At 46.2% G+C, this 18,728-nt stretch overlaps 1 protein-coding gene across 3 annotated transcripts in view; it reads right to left on the bottom strand.

Moving 5' to 3' along the window:
• The window catches only part of Nup98-96 (nuclear pore complex protein Nup98-96), a 264,767-nt gene extending 256,813 nt beyond the window's left edge, over positions 1–7,954 (bottom strand). For 2 of the 3 annotated variants that reach the window (XM_055073379.2, XM_055073380.2), the window contains exons 1-3: positions 7,585–7,954; positions 7,378–7,419; positions 2,387–2,545 (exon numbers count right to left, since the gene is read on the bottom strand). In XM_055073379.2, coding sequence (XP_054929354.1) covers positions 2,387–2,545; positions 7,378–7,419; positions 7,585–7,633 — 250 coding nt within the window. In that variant the 5' untranslated portion in view covers positions 7,634–7,954. The remainder of the gene's footprint in view (positions 1–2,386; positions 2,546–7,377; positions 7,420–7,584) is intronic. The other variant, XM_055073381.2, reaches the window with a different exon arrangement.
• Between the last annotated feature and the right edge of the window lie 10,774 nt (positions 7,955–18,728).

Below are 18,728 nucleotides of genomic sequence, written 5' to 3'. Positions count from 1 at the left end.
TTTCATTTCAGCCTGTTTATTAAACTGTGTCAATAAATATACACAGTAACAGTAGAAGGAAGTGCCCTGATTCAAACACCCTTCTTGACTGTCGCCAGCTAGCGGCCAACAGCAGCCGCATATGGGAATCTGCTATACGACAAAATATAGCAACCTTAAAAGAGTAAGGAGAAGGCTTCTGTTGAAAAGAAAGTGTTTTAGAAAATGGCGACTTCATGCTCTGCTTGCGAGCTTCACACACTGTGCCCGACCATAAAAGTTCGCCGAGATGTTCACGCCTCAGTGTTGTATTTAACCGATTTAAAGAGTCTATTTTGGCTTGAATGAGGGTCACCTGCATCTCGGTGTCAGCGAACACTTCGCTTCTTGAGCTCAAGCACCTTCAAATAAGAGGCGGCACAGTTCCTTTCCCTATCATTCTTCAATGCGACGGTACTTTCTGTTCTCGACCGCCGTGCATTCGCCCCACAGACCGTTTGGGCAGTTTTTGGGCAGTTGTACAGTCAACGTCCGATTTTTCGAACTCCCTAAGGGCCACAAAAACATCTGAAAAATCCGGCAGTTCGAAAAAATGAATGCGTCTTTTACTGCCCTTAAGGGCTCAAATGGCCACAGGCACATCCAAAGACGCATGCCAGTAGACTTACTAAGCATATCGGTGCTGGTACTGTGACAGGAGATGGCAGGTGCACGCGTATATAATTAAGGAATACATACTGCGTCCCGTGACAATTGCCCCTTCCCAAGCTTGTTATGCTTCACCGCAATATGTTCGCGTATCCTTGACGGCTTAACATTCCTGTGTTGAGGCGAAGCTGACTTTTGGGAACCGGCATATGCAACGGGTCGTGCTTTCCGAGCTTCGAAGCCAATCGTGACGACCACAGAGGTGGAGTCGGTGCTATTGCTGACAGCGGTGAATTCTTTCAATGAAAAACACGGCACCGAACGGCAAGAAGCTCAATAGTTAACGTCGAAGCAGCTAGGCCTAGCGTTTGCCGCGGTGATGCCGACGGCTGCCAGCGGATCTGCATGCGAGAGTGCCGTTTCGAGGCAGCGAGGTGATCAAAACGGCGGCGGTGGTGGCTTTGATGAGTGCCGTTTTGGACCTGCAGTCACAGCAAAATGTCCGACTAATCGGACAGCGAAGGGTTCTTGCCTCCGAAATTTCAGACGTTCTTATACATTGACTGTATGGTGGTGCCGCGAAGCCATGCGAATGATCGGGCATTCGGAAAGTCTGTTGTTGACTGTATGTACACTGGCAACTCCTCCACCTGACGGCACGGCGTCAAAGACGATTCGTTATGATTCCTCTCCGTTACTCAAGCCAGCATTACCGAGACTTCCATTCCCTTTAATAAAATTACAGCTAATTATCCCTGATCGAAGCATAAATTCCTCTCGAGTATTTCCAGACTATTTAAAATCACTGAGAATTCCCGGTTTTGCCTGTTGGTAGAAACCCTGTATAAGAAATTCAAAGAAGCTGCTGAATATCCTAAGAGGTTTGTGTGCTTCAAAGATGCCTATGAGCTGACATTATAAGTACAGGTTTTACATTGGGATTTATTCTGATTATGCAGAACTGAGTTGCGCTCACTGGCATTACTTTGTTGATCAGCACTCAGTGCTGACATAGGCTGGTTTGCTGAAGCTTGCATAAGCACGTGCATAATGTTTATGATATAGCATATGCACAAATATAACAAGTGAGATACGGGCTGATCCAGCATCCACGCCAAACCCATCCAATGGGGATAGCAAAAAAAAAAGCTTTGGTTCAACCCTTTAGGACATCTTCACGGTCTCAGGTTGTCCTGAATAATTGTCACTTTTTGACTTATGGCAAGTCCTCATCCCAATGTAGATGACTGTAGGCACTACCATCACCAGTTTTACTGAATAAGACTTCGCACCATATTCATGTTCTAACCAAGCTATTAAGGCACATCACATCAAAACTGTTATCCCTTATAGTAGTTCTTATTTTTCAAGTCAGCACTTAACGAGCGAAAAGATTTTAGCACGCCCTAGCTTGAAGATGGGGCGGGGGCCACTGGTATAGTGCGCAGCATTCTACATTGCACAGCTTCGCCCAACCAGCTCTCCAGTACATTTGAAGATTATTTTTCTCATGTTCTTTTGTTGAGTCGTCTTGGAAATTTCACATAATTAATGTTCAAAACTTTTCTTACTCCCATAAAGACACAAACAATTAAACTACCAGTTGATTTATCACCCTAGATGTTGCACCTAATATTTCTTCCAATAGAAATACTGATCTACCAAAAATTATCCCCTTTGCTGTAGTGAGGAAAGACTCAAGTTGCTCCTGCAGCATTTGTGCAAATGTAGAAAATAGTGATGTGCCAACCAGCCTTACCAAAGCCAGGTGTGGCTGATGTTGAAGGTTGGCCAAAAGTAGAGCCTGTGCTGCCGAACAGGCTCCCAGTCTGTTGAGTTGTGCTCCCAAAGAGGCCACCACCACTTGTGCTGGGCGCTGATGTGGCACCAAAGGCCGAGGTCCCAAAAGCACTGCCGGCTGTAAATAATAGCACAGAAAGTGTCAGGGGGGCATCAGAATCTCTCCTTCTGGTTCTTCTTTTCTATGCTTAAGATTATATTAATGTGGCTACTAATAATGCAGTACAATAGTACAATGTGAAAACCACATCAAACTCTTTAAGCACATTTTTGTAGGCCTTTTCTACTGCTTTAGATGTTCAAGGTATGCCTGGAAATTATGCAGTCTTGAAAAGAACCTTAACATCTTGCTTCACATGCAACAGTGCAATGTTTTGCCAGTGCGTGTTACAGCATGCTATTGCATACCTTCATAGAATTTCCATACATATTCCGTGATGTCACACTGCTGTTGAGCACAATAAGTACAAGTCAACTGCAATTTATTATTATACAGTTGTGGATCCCGCACTGTATCTGTGATGAACAGTTGCATGACCAGTACTTCACAGGAGCTAAATGACCCATGTGCATGTGTGTGCACAAGTGTGCACTTCCAATGTTTATCCATTTTTGCTTAAATATTATTATATGTCCCATTCCACTTACTTCAATACCTTCAAAGGGGCCCTGAAAGGCTTTTTATAGAAGTCGAGAAATGCATTTGATGTTACACTAGACTATTTCAGAAATAATTTTCAGCAAAAAGTACTCCAATGCTTTCAGCAGAAGCAGTGTTATTGGCAATCAAAGATCGCCTGTGATTCCCTTCGCGGTGCTCCCGGTCCTTTTTCAATGCCTTGCGCTGCGAAGGCTACGGCGGAGCGGGGCGTGCCCACAATGCTCCGCCTACTAAAGGTCACCATGGTGCGCAGTTCAAATTTGGTTTTGAATGTTCGTGTAGACACCACTATTTCCAATTATGGCACGTACAACGAGCCAAACACGAAATGTGGTTGTCCTCAGCGAGCTAAAGCAAGCGGGCTCGTTGCAGCATCACGCGGCGGCCGTGGTATCTACACTATGTAGGAGATGTAGCTACATGGAACTATAGTGCACATGGGCAATGCTTGCTTTGTGCTAGACAGAGCATGAAGGGTGCACTCGTGCTCATGTGCTCCCATCTGGCTGTAATATGTGGCCCAAATCAGCTTTACCATGCACCACCTTTACCGATGAATTGCTACATCCAAATTACAAATTTTTAAGCACTGTCAATAGCTCATTACAAAGTGATGTTTTTCAAGGCATCTAGCCAGGAGCAGCCAGCAGTAAGGGGGCACTGGTAAGCGCATGTGTGGTTTGACCTTAAGTTTTGCCTGGTCCAAAGCTAGCTGAGTGTTCAAAATTAATCAAAATCAGCAAGACCTAACAGTTACGACACCGATAAGGAGTGCGGCCAAACTCTAATTCCGATGCAGGTGGCCACAGTCGAGTGCAAGCAGACAATAGTCGGCTTCTGCCAGAAGTAGGTAATTCTTATTGAAATTTGAAACCCCACGTTTCACTTGTTTCAGCTTGTTTATTAAACTGAGTATATAAATATACACAGTAACAGTTGGAAGAAGCACAGTGATCCAAACACCCTTCTTTTTCTTTTTTTCAGCTATCAGCCAACAGCAGCCATCAATGGGGTTCTTGCATGTGACAACATATGCAAGCCACCAGCATCTTCGAAATGGGTGTGGAGAGGGCCTCGTTTGAAAATAGAGTGTTCCCTTCCCGCTCCACTTGTGAGCTCCCCGTGCTGCACACGACTGCAAAATTTGGCTGCAATGTTCACAGCAGCAAGTGTTATCTGCAGATTATGTTTTTTCACCAATCCCGAGGTTTGGTTCAGGACCCCTTTAGCATAGAATCTCCTACAATAATTACTAGAGGGAACACTGGCACTGCAATCGTTCAGCCACCATGGGAATGATGGGTAGTACACGGATTTGTTTGATCTTTGGGTTGTGGATTCAGGCATCCCTGTGGCTTTGTTTGTTACAGTTTATCTGCCTCAATTGTCCTAAATTTTAGCGCAATCTATACTTTTCTAAATGCAGAAGAGTGCAAACATGCACAATCACTGCTACTTGCTTCATAAGGCCATTCATAAGTTCATAAGTTCATAAGGCCGTTCTATGCCGCTTGTTGATGCATGCATCAGCGGCATAATGGTTTCAACATCGAGCTTCTGTGCTAGAGGTTCTGTGTTCGAATCCTGCCATTGGACAACTTTAATAATGTTTATTTATATATTTAGTACACAATGCTTTGTTGAAAGTAACGAGTTTTAAAAGTCACGAAGCCATGTGAAAACAGGACAAAGCTTAAGCAAATCCATGTACTAACCACCATTCCCATGCTGGCTGAACCACCCTACTTGCAGCTATCATTGACATTAGCACCAGAGTTCCCTCAAGTAATTATTGTATGAAGCTCTATGCCCTTTAAGTCCTCAGGATTAAAGTGAAAACAGTAGCTGACAATAAATGCAAAACAAGAACAAAATAGAAATTAACAAGTGCTGCTAACCAAAAGTTGTGAATAGCCGATTTAAACGTGCTTGTATTATTTATTGTGGCCGTTAAAGAATACAGGTGGTTGGGTCAGGTGCTCTTCATTTTTGCAACACTGTTTCCTTGTACATGAAACTGAAATAAATTATATTTTTTTAATGTGAACATGTGCAAATAAAATATAATTGTCTGATATAGTGAATGCGCAAGCAAAGTGTGGCATAACCCTGTGACAAAGAACATAACCGGTACCAACCCTGGCATGTAGTTTGCTTTAAGGTAAGAAACTGCCTGACCTGCCACCAACCAAAATTTGCTTGGCAACTACAGCAGCCACTTGACAGAGTTGTCCCTAGTGGATCACTGTCAATGGTGGACTTGTTTTCCATCACCAGAGTCATATACATATGCTGAGCAGCCACTGCTGTAACCATGACAGTTTCCTCGACCCAGTCATGCACTGGAATAGCTATGCACCACAGCACCTGTGTGATCATGGCAGTGATGAGAAGAAAATAAACTGAATTTGACTGTATATGCATGCGGAAAGTATAGTTATAGAGTATAATGCAGAGCAAGGTCTAAATATAGCTGTACATTGCTATGTGAAGAATTAGTGATAAAAAAATGGTTTGGTCGAAGAAAGAAACAAAAAGATGAGTGAATCATGATTAAAAAATCTGCAAGAATCGAAAAACCCAGCAATCGTAGGTTTGCACATGTTTTCTTCTATAACAAAGCTTTTCTTTATGTAAACAGCTTTTTTTTCAAGCACTAAAGCTCAGTGCAGAAGAAATATCCTTATACTCAAATGGCGAAATAATCACAAATGCATTTCTGAATTCTATCACCATTAGAATGGGACTTCAGTGGTCATGGATCAAACCTGCGGTTCACTCAGAGCAGAGGTTTGTAACAAGAGCTAAGCTGACTGAGCTGGTGCACTTAGTGAAGCTAGTGTGGATCGCCCTCAACAGCATAAATATTTGCCTCATGCATGATCCTGTAGTCCCTGAAGTCTACACAATCAGTCCAAGCTGAACATTAAAATTTTCTAAGCACCATACCATTTAAACAACTAACAAAACATAGTTTGCCATTGAACAATGAAACTTCTTATGCTTAAGGAGGGCTAGTTGTTGGTTTCGTTGACCTTGCATGTTCGTGAAGGTGATAAGAGTTCGTCCTTTCTTAGCGATAATTCTCAATGCAATATGGCACTTAAATTTGCTATTACACAAGAACTGCAACTGGAACATGATGCTGTATATTGTAATGGTAAAAGAATGGCAAAGACCAAGTAAATAAATTAAGGAAGAGTTGTGGCCAGAAAAATGGTCTTTCTAAGAATGTATATCAGTTGACATGGAGCAGCCAGATACAAGCACAGCATTCAGATCGCTCATGCTGTCACCCTATTTTGCACACTACAGAGCACTGCACGCTATACAGCACTGCGCACAGATCAGTGCACATGAAGAAGTACTCACAGCGATCCTTATCCGGAATAGACAAGATTCTTACAGAAAAGGCACAGTATCTTGTGCACACCAAAATAGTGAGAATGCACAAGTACAGCTTGGAAACAGAAACTTGTAGTAGTGCAAGGCACAGGTCAAGAGAATATAAAGCAATGAAACCCTCCCTGACCAATGAATGTCTGCACATTCAAGAACTGTAGGAGGGTCAAAAGCCACATTTCAAGAGGCAAAACTTACCCCCATATTCTCAAACGATTATTAACTCGAACTTTTTCCACTCTACCAATGAAGACGCTATACTTCTCAAGAATTAGCGTGGATAATCACGAAGCACAGTGACCACTTCACTCGAAGGGTAGCGTAGCTATATACTTTCTTGAGTCGAAGTGGAATATAGAGCGGGGGTTGCAATGTGGGCTTGTTGGAAATACATCTTCAAGGGGAGTACAGCAGCGCGATTCAAAGACGGGACAATATAAGTGTGTGTGTGTGTGTGTGTCCCTATGCGTCTTCTTTTGTCCCATATTTTGTCCCAGCCAGAAGGTGGCACATTAGACATGTGCCCCACCCCCCCTCAGAAATTTGTTAGTATGGGGCCTTCCCCCTTTCTCCCCACCTATCCCACCCGCATTCCGAAAAAACACTTTCAGGATATACGCCACTGGTTCCAGGTAAACCTCACTGCGCTGTAGGTTCAGGACGGCCCACCGGGGTGGAACGAGCGCAAATGTGTACCTTCGCTCATGCGCGCAGCGGCTTCAAAACTTTAGGAAACGAATGCAGCTCATTCAGAAGGCCCAATAGTCGTCATACATAGGCAGAAGCTGCTAGCCATAGCGCAATTCGTGAGTTATAAAAAGATGCAACGAGAAAAAATGTACGCAGGGCTTAAGTTAAAGCGCAGAAACACGGGCTTGACAACATACTTTGCCCAAATGGCGTTGGCTGTGTAGACCCAAAGGTACTCCCTGTAAAGAGAAGAAGGAAGCCACACAAGCACATTTGCACACAGAAACAGTTCTTGTGCGATTAAATGATTGCATCACAACACACCGATTCAAGGAGAGAAAAGTGTAGAATAAGAAAGCAGAGCGCAGGGCGATGAAGTGCGGAATCAAGACAATGACACTTACCCGTCCCAAATCCTGTGGTAGTCCCGAACGGATTCTGGTTCCCAAACATTGCCGCTTTGGGAAGCTGCTGGCTTTATATCTATGATCAAGAATCAAATGTTGTGCTTAGCTCGATCGTGCGCTCTTTTGCACATGTGCATAACAGTATGTCCCCATGGGTGTCACGGCTAAGCAACTACCTAATACGGGTACACACTGTGAAACGACAACTAAGTAAGATAAGCTACAAAGGGTGTTAATCCGCGAGTGCATTAATTTCAAGCATCCAAGTAATCGCGACACAGTGCACGTTGACACAAAAACAATTTAGAATTACCCGACACCGCAAGTTCAACAGTCGCAGCAAATTCTGTGAAACCGCGCGCATGCGCAGTACGAGTGTTGCCAAGCGAGATGCAACACCATGCTAAATTTGTCGTATTGTTTGTGGCTGCTTCTGGCAGTCAAGGCATGGCAGTCAGGACGTACTTCAGGCACTTTCAGTACGCAAAAGCATTGCCGCTTTTACTAGATGCCTGCCGCATGAGCAGAAAAGCAGCTACCCTGCCCTTTCCTTTTTCTACTCTGAAATAGTAGTGTCGGTCGCGAGTGTGGCTGCAGAACCATGAAACTCTATGGCAGAACCACTGGGCGCTACCTTGCGTGGCTTCCGAAATCTCCATCACGCGTGCATTACAATCTCGAAGGCCATTAGCCTCGATCTTAGCTCGGCGTATGTTTGCAGGCATTGCAGGCGACAGCTATTCTAGTCAGACAACCAACCTTTGAGAAGCACATCTAAAGGATTACGTAGACCGTGGTTTCACCGCGTTAACGATCGCTTAAACACCGTGCGCTTGGTCACCAGCCATCGGTACCGCCTGCCACCCGTGATGATGATGATGATCTATTGGCATTCTCTTTGAAATGGGGTGAGGTAAATCATCACCTAGCCTGCTTGAGTTACTCAGGTACACTATGAATTCTTTTCCTACTAGCATTCTTGTATATATCTATTTAATTTTCTCTATCTACCTTGTAGCGTGTTAGGCATAGAGCACTATTGTTATCATATTGTCTTATGACCTATGTTAAATTCTCATAACCAAGCTTTCTGAACCCTTATTGGGAATTTTGTTTTTGTACGCCTCCGTTGTTTGTTCTTTCCCCACTTTTCTTCCACCAATCTTCCAATCGCCTCTTACTAATCTCTATTGCGGACATGTTTACTTTGCCCCTGTTCTCGCTGAACCCAGGGGTTCAAAGAAGGCCAGAGGTACCTAAATCGACCGCTGGGCAGATAACTTCACATTCTAATAAAACGTGCGCTATCGTTTCCCTAGTTTACCGCAGCAAAGTACATGCTTCTTCTTCCTTCTTATTGGCGGCGAGGAGTTACGGAGTCGCCATCTATCGGAAGCGCCTGGCTGGCGTAGTATGAGGGATCACGCGGCGCGCTCCTCATAGGTTTTGCTGTCAGCGCTCACTGAAAACACCACGCACGAGCTCTCCCGGACATTTCTCTAAGTACTTTCGAAACGAGAGAAGTTTGTTACTGTCTAAATAATAATCATGGGCGAACTGAAAGCACAGAATCGTTTACAGGCGCTACCTCTTTACCGAATACGTACAGTGAACGCCACTGCGCGCGGTCGCCGCGATGGAGTCTCCCGAACCGCGGCTTCTTGCGTGAAAAGTAGCCAAACGCTGAGAGTAAACTAGGTGAAATATGTTGTTAGAGTGGGCTTTCTGTATAACCAAATGGGGCATAACAGAATGAAGCCTCAATGCAGCGATCGCACGGGTTCGCAGCGACCGACTGCGCGTCTGCATGCATGTCCGCGCACAATATTTTGCTTTCGCTGTGAGCGCGTTTTCGCCCCGTGCCATGAGCTTTAGGCCGCAGAATATGAGAATTTGACAGTATGCAAGCAACCATTGTTGCGTGGGCGCTATCAGAGCTGTTCAAAATAATTTCAATTAGAGACTTCGACGCCTACGGGGACTGTGATGTGCCGTCGCAACGATTCAATCTTTTTTTTTTTTCTAAATTCTTGGACGTTTCAATATTATTTCTCGAGTTGCGTCGCCCTGTATGTTTATCGATGTTCTCAGCGTGCGATTTCCCGCTGCTTCTTTTTTTGTACTCCAGTGCATTAATTCATAACACAAACATGGCCATATGCCATGCTTTTTTTTTAATGTGCTTCTTACCGCTCCCTTTCCACTCCAGTGAACTTGCCAGTATCTATAACATCGACAAGTTCATAGACCAAACCGTCATGACATTAGTCGGGCAGCGGACTCGGGCGAGCGTCTCAGTGCGCGTTTTCCGAACATCACAGACCCGGCGCCGTAGCAGGAATCTTCCTCGCGTCTGTGCTTGCTGCATACCCGAGTTGTAGCCGATGGCTGTTTGTCGGTTTTATGTTTAGCGAGCCAAGCTTCACGCAGCTTCTTGTCCTGCGGCTACGTGTGAATATGGCTGACACCGGACTGCGTTGCGTACGTCCGGCACTGCGGCACCGAGCAGTAGCCTACCATGTTGCGCGCCTTCAAAGGCAGCCACTACCTATTGTGGTGCTTTCAAGCGTTGTAAAGGAGACACTCAAAGCGGGAGAATCTCGCCACTAAATGAGGACCGCAGCGTACGAGGGAATTTAAATTCTCGTTTTCAGCTCGCTTCGGCGCTCCCGAAGCAGCCGACGCGGCCGCTATGTCCACGTGATCCCTAATAGCACGTCACGCCGATGGTGGCGCCAGCTTTTCCAGTGGTGAAGCTCGAGGCCAATATCTCGCTTTATAAGTGCATGCTCTAAGGCATCCTGATCTCGCATTGGAAAAGTAATGAGCTTCCCTTTGAGTTATCATAAATTGTTTCTTTCCTTATTTCGTTTTTTTCCTCTTAAACGGCTCCTGAAACGGTTCGCACAAATTTTGTAGACGCGTAGGGTACAGCTAAAGTTAATCATTCGCGCCACAATTTGTGGGAAACGTCTCATATTAAGAGAGACGGACGATTACAAGTTACCCTCCTCCATAGTCATGCATCTTCTCAACTAGTTCACCGAGTGATCGGGGTTAAGCTCCGCCTTCACTGGCGCTGCGTCATGATGGCACGTCGTGTCGTCGACTTCCGGTTCTCTAGGAGCACGCGAAGCCTAAAACCCCTTAAACTTCGTAAAGTAGCGACACTCTCCTCCCCCGCCTTCACTCATCCTTGTTCCTCCTATCTTTCACGCTCCCTCCTTGACCGTGGCGCCGCCTACACTACTCGAGCGTAGCAAGGGCGCCAACATGCGATCCTCGCCACTCCGTAGACGGTTCTCGAGCAAGAATGGCGCTGATGCACGCCGCGAGGACCCTAGTGATGAAATTAGGCCAATAGCGACGCGGCATCGGCCTAGGAGAGAGCGCGCGAGGAGGAGGCGGCATTCTTCAAAGCGTGGCAGTACTTTACGAAGTTTAAGGGGTTTTAGCGAAGCCTCTCCAAGCTCTCCGCCAGCTGCTCTGCAGTCGACCCCAAGCGAGAGCTATCGAAGCAACGGGCGTTAATTGCGAGGATTCTGTCGCAGCGCCGAACGTGTCTGGTATTCCGGTAACCACAAGCGAGCCAGGCGTTTTTTGACGGATGGCTGGAGGCACAAACTCAAGCTGATGAAGGAACTTTAGCGTAGACGTACGTGAGCGGCCTGATCGGTCTGCACGTTCCAGCCACCTGTTGGCGCATAGCTTAACCAGCCAAACAAAGCGCTAATATGGCTCTAACCTAGTGTAAAACATTTCAAGCATTTACAAAAACAACGTGTTAACCATTACACTCCTGCGAAAAATTTACGCCAGCAGCAAAGAGGAATACATTTCGTTACTGCTACTGTGTGTGGTTGAGCTCTGTGCCACCAGGTGGCTGCACCGTGCAGACCATCCGCATTTGCGCTTCTGCTCATCCCGTGAAACGACACGGTCAAACGGCCAGGCCTTACCTCCTTGCGCTTGCATTTACCCTAATACCGGACTCGCGAAACGCTATCGATGTAGTAATCTTCCGGTGTAAAGTGATGGCCGCTAACGCGCATGGCCGCAAACGCGCAAATCCTGGCGCCGATCGGATAGCGGCAGTCCGATGCGCTGCAGCCAGTCCGCTCGTCTGCTGCCTTGCAGAGGGACACGATGTCGCAGCTTGACATATTGCCAGTCGCTCAGTCCACAACGCAACAAAGTCGAATCATAATACTCGCGAAAAGACTGAGACCGACTCTGACCGCGGAGCACTCGTCAACATGGAGCATGTTGTAGCACAAGCAGACGACGCTTGCTGTGTGCCGGAAGTACTTAAGTGTAGTGAGAAATTGTTCTTGTGCATTCTCTTTCTCTTCCTTTCTTTTATAGAAACAAATTAACTAGCATTCCGTGTATTACGGACAACATTTGTTCACCATAAAGTTGGAAAAATTGTTGATGATGCGCCCTGGGCAGCCAATCGTATAGCTTGCCCTACTAACGTCATTGGGGTAAATGACGTCAAACGGGTAGGGGCGGCTTAAAATTCAGCCGAGCGATGGGGTGCAATCGGCAGTGATGTACATATTTAAAACCTTATAATAAATTATACGCTTTACGCGGAGCACTTAGATGCGTCTATTAATGATCAGAAGGACCTACTCTAACCACTCTGTACGTTTGCACAAAATCGTCAAAATCGTTTCAATGTCCCTTTAAGAGTGCCTATACATAATCTTTGGAGAAAAAAGTAAAATGAATAAATAATATAATCTGCTCCACGGTCAGTACCCTAGCAGCGTAACCTTGCGGACGCTTCAGTGAGCTTTTGCAGAGCAGTGTGCTCACGGCTTGCTGTCTCGTCCTTGAGGGGGAAGCCGTAAATTCGGGAAGAATAGCCATTCTCCTTTCGTCCTCGCTCTCGCGGCACATTCCACCTCAGTCATCGTTCGACCGACATGGTTCCAACGCGCATGTCTCAGCCAAGTTGAACATTTCAGCCGCACCCTTAAGAGGAAGCTTTAGCTCGGGTGCGCCTATCTAAATACATGTAAAAGGAGATATCGTTTTTCTCGACAACCACTGCACCAAATTTGACAAAGTTCGTTGCAGTTAAAAGAAAAACAAACTTCTAATCTAGTGACTGTTGGTTTCGAATTTTTGAGCTAGTCGTAATCTTTTATTTAGTTTCGTTTTCTGAAAATCGAAAATTTTCAGAAAACGAAACTATCAAGTTTACAACTCTGTAACTCAGCAATGAAAAATGATATCACAGTTCTGTGAATTGCATCTAATAGTACATCTAAAGCGGACAAAATTGATTTGTTACGCATGAATTTCAAAACAATTTAGTAATACGAAATAACAGCTTTTGCAGAACCCTTGTACACACGTAACAAATTCACGTCAGATGTAAAATGGCCTATTGAATTTGTCTGCTTTCAGTGATCTAATGGCTGCGGTTTACAGAACCGCGATACCTGTTATTGATGCAGAGTTATTAATTTGTAAACTTCGTGCTTCTATTTTATTCGAGCTTTAGAATTTTTGAAGACCTTTTTAATAAAATTCAGGCCCTAAATCGATATTCCGCTTCCAACAGTCTCTAACGTTTAACTTTCTCTCTCAAATGCAACAAATTTCATTGAAATCAGCCCAGGGGTTATCTCAGAAAAACGTTCTTGCGTTTTACATGTATTTGAATAGGCCGCGTCGTAGTTGGGCCCCAGCTAAAGCTTCCTCTTAAAGGAGTACTGACACAAAAAAATATCCACGTGGTTTTTTCTGCTAATTAAGTAGTTAATGGCCCAGTAATCACGGCACGAAACCTCATTTACATCAGAGCGCGACAGGTAATTATTTGCAGTCTTTTTTGTAGCGACCAGTCGAAGTTTCGGTTCCAGAGAGCAACGAGACAGGAGAAACGGGAATGTAAACAAAGTGATCACGTGTTCGCAAAAAGCCATGACGTATGCTTTGATGCGCAGCCAGCGTGCGCGACCAACTTGCTGAATATTGGCGGCGAGGAGTTACGGAGTCGCCATCTATCGGAAGCGCGTCGCTGGCGTAGTATGAGGGATCACGCGGCGCGCTCCTCATAGGTTTTGCTGTCAGCGCTCACTGAAAACACCACGCACGAGCTCTCCCGGACATTTCTGTAAGTACTTTCGAAACGAGAGAAGTTTTTTACTGCCTAAATAATAATCTTGGGCAAACTGAAAGCACAGAATCGTTTACCCAATACCCAATACGTACAGTGAACGCCTCTGCGCGCGGTCGCCGCGATGGAGTCCCCCGAACCGGCTTCTTACGTGAAAGGTAGGTAAACGCTGAGAGCAAACTATGTGAAATACGTTCTTATAGTGTTTGTATAACTAAATGGAGCGTAGTAGAATGAAGCCTCAATGCAGCGATCGCACAGATTCCCACCGACCGACTGCGCGTCTGCATGCTTGTCCGCGCACTGATTCGCTTTCGCCGCGTGCGCGTTTTCGCACCGGGCCATGAGCTTTAGGCCGCAGAACATTTGACAGTATACAAGCAACCATTGTTGCGTGGGCGCTATCAGAGCTGTTCAAGAATAATTTCATTCTAGAGACTTCGACGCCTACGGGGACTTTGATGTGCCGTCGCGACGATTCAATATTTTTTTTCTTCTAAATTCTTGGACGCTTCAATATTATTTCTCGAGTTGCGTCGCCCTGTATGTTTATCGGTGTTATCAGCGTGCGATTTCCCGCTGCTTTTTTTTCTTTTGTAATACGTGCATTAATTCATAACACAAACATGACCATATGCCATGCTTTTTTTAATGTGCTTCTTACCGCTCCCTTTCCACTCCAGTGAACTTGTCAGTATCTATAGCATCGACAAGTTCATAGACCAAACTGTCATGACATTAGTCGGGCAGTGATTCGGGCGAGCGTCTCAGTGCGCGTTTTCCGAACATCACAGACCCGGCGCCGTAGCAGAAATCTTCCTCGCGTTTGTGCTTGCTGCATACCCGAGTTGTAGCCGACGACTGTTTGCCGGTTTTATGTTTCGCGAGCCAAGCTTCACGCAGCTTCTTGTCCAGCGGCTACGTGTGAGTAAGACTGACACCGGGCTCCGTTGCGTACGTCCGGCACTGCAGCACCGAGCAGTAGCCTACCATGTTGCGCGCCTTGTAAGGCAGCCACTACCTATTGTAGTGCTTTCAAGCGCTGTAAAGGAGGCACTCGAAGCGGGAAAATCTCGCCGCTAAATGAGGACCGCAGCGTACGAGGGAATTTAAACTTCCATTTTCAGCTCGCTTCGGCGCTCCCGAAGCAGCCGACGCGGCCGCTAAGTCCACGTGATCCCTCATAGCACGTCACGCCGACGGTGGCGCCAGCTTTTCCAGTGGTGGAGCTCGAGGCCAATTGTCGTGCGACTGCCGTATCGGTCGGACGACCGCAGCCAATGACAGCGTCGGTAGCGTGAACGTCATGGCCACGTAGTAGACCCGGCGGGGCGGGGCCGGCGAGCGGGTCTGATGTCTGCTTTCTTTTTTTGTCTCCCTGGTCGAAACGCGGGCCTCTTTCGCCGCTGAAGGCGGCACATAAATCGGCTACAATTTGTTTTTGACACGAAATAACTTCTAGAATAAGGTGACCTCGAAAGAGTGCGAGTTATAAAACGTTGTGCGAAATAGTAAATCGTTGGCGTGATTTCTACTCGGACGCGGTAAGCGCAGACGCGCCAGCAATCGTCTGTATACGAAGCGGCTCGCCTGACTGGCGTGTTTACTCATTGCTACTAACGGCACCGGGAAAACTAACCGTATTTTCACTTAAGAGAAACATAAATGTTCAGGCATTGATTGTGCTGACGAATTTAGGCGCTTTATTACGAGCTGCGGACGCATCGCAAGGACCCTCGGCCCCGGATAGACGGCCGGCGAGCTAGGCCTACATCGTCTCCCAGCGATCGCAAGCTCGCCTGGCATGCTCGTTCGCTTCTGTCGGCGCCAATGAAATCAAATGTGCTGGAATTTAAGTGTGACATAACTGTGTGCACGTTGTGCCGACTAACATAGGCGCTTCGTTATACGAGCTGCAAGCGATCGTGTCACAAGCGCAACCGGTGTCGGATTCGATGGCTCAGCGAGCTATGCCTGCCGGCTCCTGGTCATCGGCAGCTGTCAACGGATCCGATACTGCTAACGCGGCCTTGCGGAAACACGTCTACAGTGCTCGCATAGACGTGTTTATATTGTCATCGTTTGTTTCAAACAAGATAGCTGTGCAAATACGGTTGTTTTCACTTGCTGTTCGAAGTTACACAGCATTCCGAACTTCCGCGCAGGGGCGCCGGTTCTTGGCGGAGCTACCCGCCGCTCACTCATTCGTACCATGTGTCCCGAATCGCCGCATGCGGCAAGTCGCACACGACGCGCCGTACGACAGATCGCACCATGTGTCTCGCGCTTTAGACGTGGCCAATCACTTAGCGACTCGGATATTGCGGCCGGCGATGGCGAGGACGAACCTCAACAAAACCCTCGCATCGACCACGTTCAATGGTAAGACACAACAAATCGGCGTTGAACGTTGTGGCAGCGCAGTCAAGCTGATAGCGTGAGAAATATCCCGATGGACACGACAAAAACTGCAGTTGCAGCGACACGGAGGGCGTCCCACTACAAGTACAACAGCTAGAACAAGCAACAACAGAGGAGAAGAGCACATGTAAGCCGCATGGCAGCCAAGGAAAATTCGTGACGTAGCCACATGACGTAGCGTTTTCTTGGCTATTTACAATCCCGCTTGATGTCAATGCCGCGAGGTGCTCTGTTTTGCGGTTGGCTGTGCGCACGTACTTAAATGTTGATTTTAAATATGTTCTAAGCGATATTTGCCGCTGATATTTTATAGACGATGTGTGTGTGACCAACTAAATCGATCTCACAAGTTATCTCCACTTCAAATTTTTGTGTTAGTACTCCTTTAAGTGTAGTGTGAAATTGTCTTTGTGCATTCTCTTTCTCTTACTTTCTTTTTGTAGAAACAAATTAACTGACATTCCAACTATTAGGAACATCATTTGTTCACCATAAAGGTGGAAAAATTGTAGATGACGCGCCCTGGGCAGCCAATCGGATAGCTCGCCCTACTGACGTCAATTGGGTGACTTATGTCATATGGGTAGGGGCGGCTGAAAATTCCACCGAGCAGTGCACTGCGATCAGCAGCGATGTACACCTTTAAAACCTTATAATAAATTACACGATTTACGTGGAGCACTTAGATGCGTCAATGAATGATCAGAAGGACATACTATAACGACTCAGAACGTTTGTACAATATCGTCAAAATCGTTTCAGGGTCCCTTTAAAGGGCACCCTTCGGGTTTGGTGAAATAACATAGTCGGCGGGTAGCATACGCTGCTGTGAACGTCTCAGCAAAGTTTTGCTGTCGTACGCGGTGTGTAGCGCTCGCAAGCGGATCGCGAAGTCATTTCTCTAAAACGCTCTCTTTTCAACAGAAGGCCTTGTCCTCACTCTCTTCTACACGCACTATTTTGTCATCCGACGTACTATTTCTATGGTCCCTAGAAATATAGGGACCATACTATTTCGTCATTCCCTTAGGCGGCTGCTATTGGCCGATAGCTTACATCAAGCTATACGCGGCGTGCACGCCGATGGCCGCGCCACTGGTGGCGGCCTTGCGCAGAACGCATGGGAGAGGAGCGAGCCGCGCGCCGTAGCACGCCGTAGTTTGTTGCGTCGCTGATAGTGCTTCTCCGTCTTATTTGTGTTTTCAGAGCAAAATAAGCAACACCCTTCGCATGTGTGGGATGGCCAAAGCTTCCGAAGAATGTCGAAGAAGAATTGTTGCAAGGTGGGGGGGCTCAAATACCGGCGAAAACGTGCCGGTGATACGGTTCTAATTATTCCCGGCAAAGCCTCATCAGCAGGAGCAACGGTGGCAATGGATCGTAGCTTCGGCGCGAAATTTCTTGTTCTCATCCTTTCCTTTGTCGCTTCGGTGTTTTTTCTTTTTTATTATTATTTTTTTACTCAATTGTAGTTAGACGGGTAAGCGACGAAGTTCGTCTGCAGTGCAACCTGCGGTTGAAAGGCATTTCGCTAAAGTTCGGAATGCCGTTTGCCGCTTATATTGTTTTCTGCTTCTTTACCGCGTTGGGCTAGCTAGGCAGCACGACTGCATGAGCGCATTGTTTTGCATGTTAAAGCTACAGAAGTTTGCAAGAACTGAAATTGTTAGTTTTATGTGGCCCGGTAAATCCTCGCACCAGCTGTCGCGCACTTCATGTTTTTACATTTATTTTATGCGTGGCTTCGCCCATGTTTAACTGTTGCTAGTTGCTTCATGCATAACTCTTGATTCTTTTGAGCTGCGAGGTTTTCACCCTGCCTCGTTTGTAAAGGGTATAAATCACGCTGTGTCTTATCGGAATGACACCAAGCAAGTGCTTCTTTAACAGCTTTATTTATTTCGGCCGAGGGCACCTTAGATATTGTGGTTTTTTGGGAAATGTGTTTAGAAAATAGGTAGCTCAGGGCGAGAATTGCTAATAGTTACTGCATACGGTATTTCTGTTCTATTTTTCGCTGATCCATTTTTCGTTGAGTAGTTCGCGTCACATCATCATACCTTGATGCTGTCTGAGCAGACTTAACACGCCGAGTGATTTGTTTGTTTCACAACGTAGTCGCTTCTTGCAAGTGAATTTTGCACTCAGCTGAATTATTTGTTATTATGATTACGCCGCATAGGACTAAACCCGGCCTTGCCGCCAGCGCTGTATCTAATTTGACTGGCGCTGCTCTGCCTTTAAATATATCATGTGGCCATTCTCTCTAGTAACATTTAAAAAAAGTACTGCAATGTTAGTCACACTATAGCTTTGTACGTTTCCAAGCAGTTCCCTTAGGGAATTTAAAATTGCAAAAACTGCAGCGCGAACGGCAGTTCATCGGCGGTACAGCGCTAACACGCGCTTTTACTAACCCGTGCGTTTGGTGGCTTCGTTGACTATAGTGTACGCGTTTCTATCAATAAATTCGCAATTATTCTACTTCAGGCGACTTTCACTACACTTATTCGGCGGCGTCACATGTATTCATCGGCAGAAAAATCACAACGGTATATGCAGACATCGCACCGTGCGGATTTGT

The sequence above is a fragment of the Dermacentor andersoni genome, chromosome 4 (genome assembly GCF_023375885.2).
Source record: "Dermacentor andersoni chromosome 4, qqDerAnde1_hic_scaffold, whole genome shotgun sequence".
Taxonomy (NCBI): Eukaryota; Metazoa; Arthropoda; class Arachnida; order Ixodida; family Ixodidae; genus Dermacentor; species Dermacentor andersoni.
The sequence above is the reverse complement of the archived record's forward strand: the minus strand, read 5'-3'. Positions and strand labels throughout refer to the sequence as shown.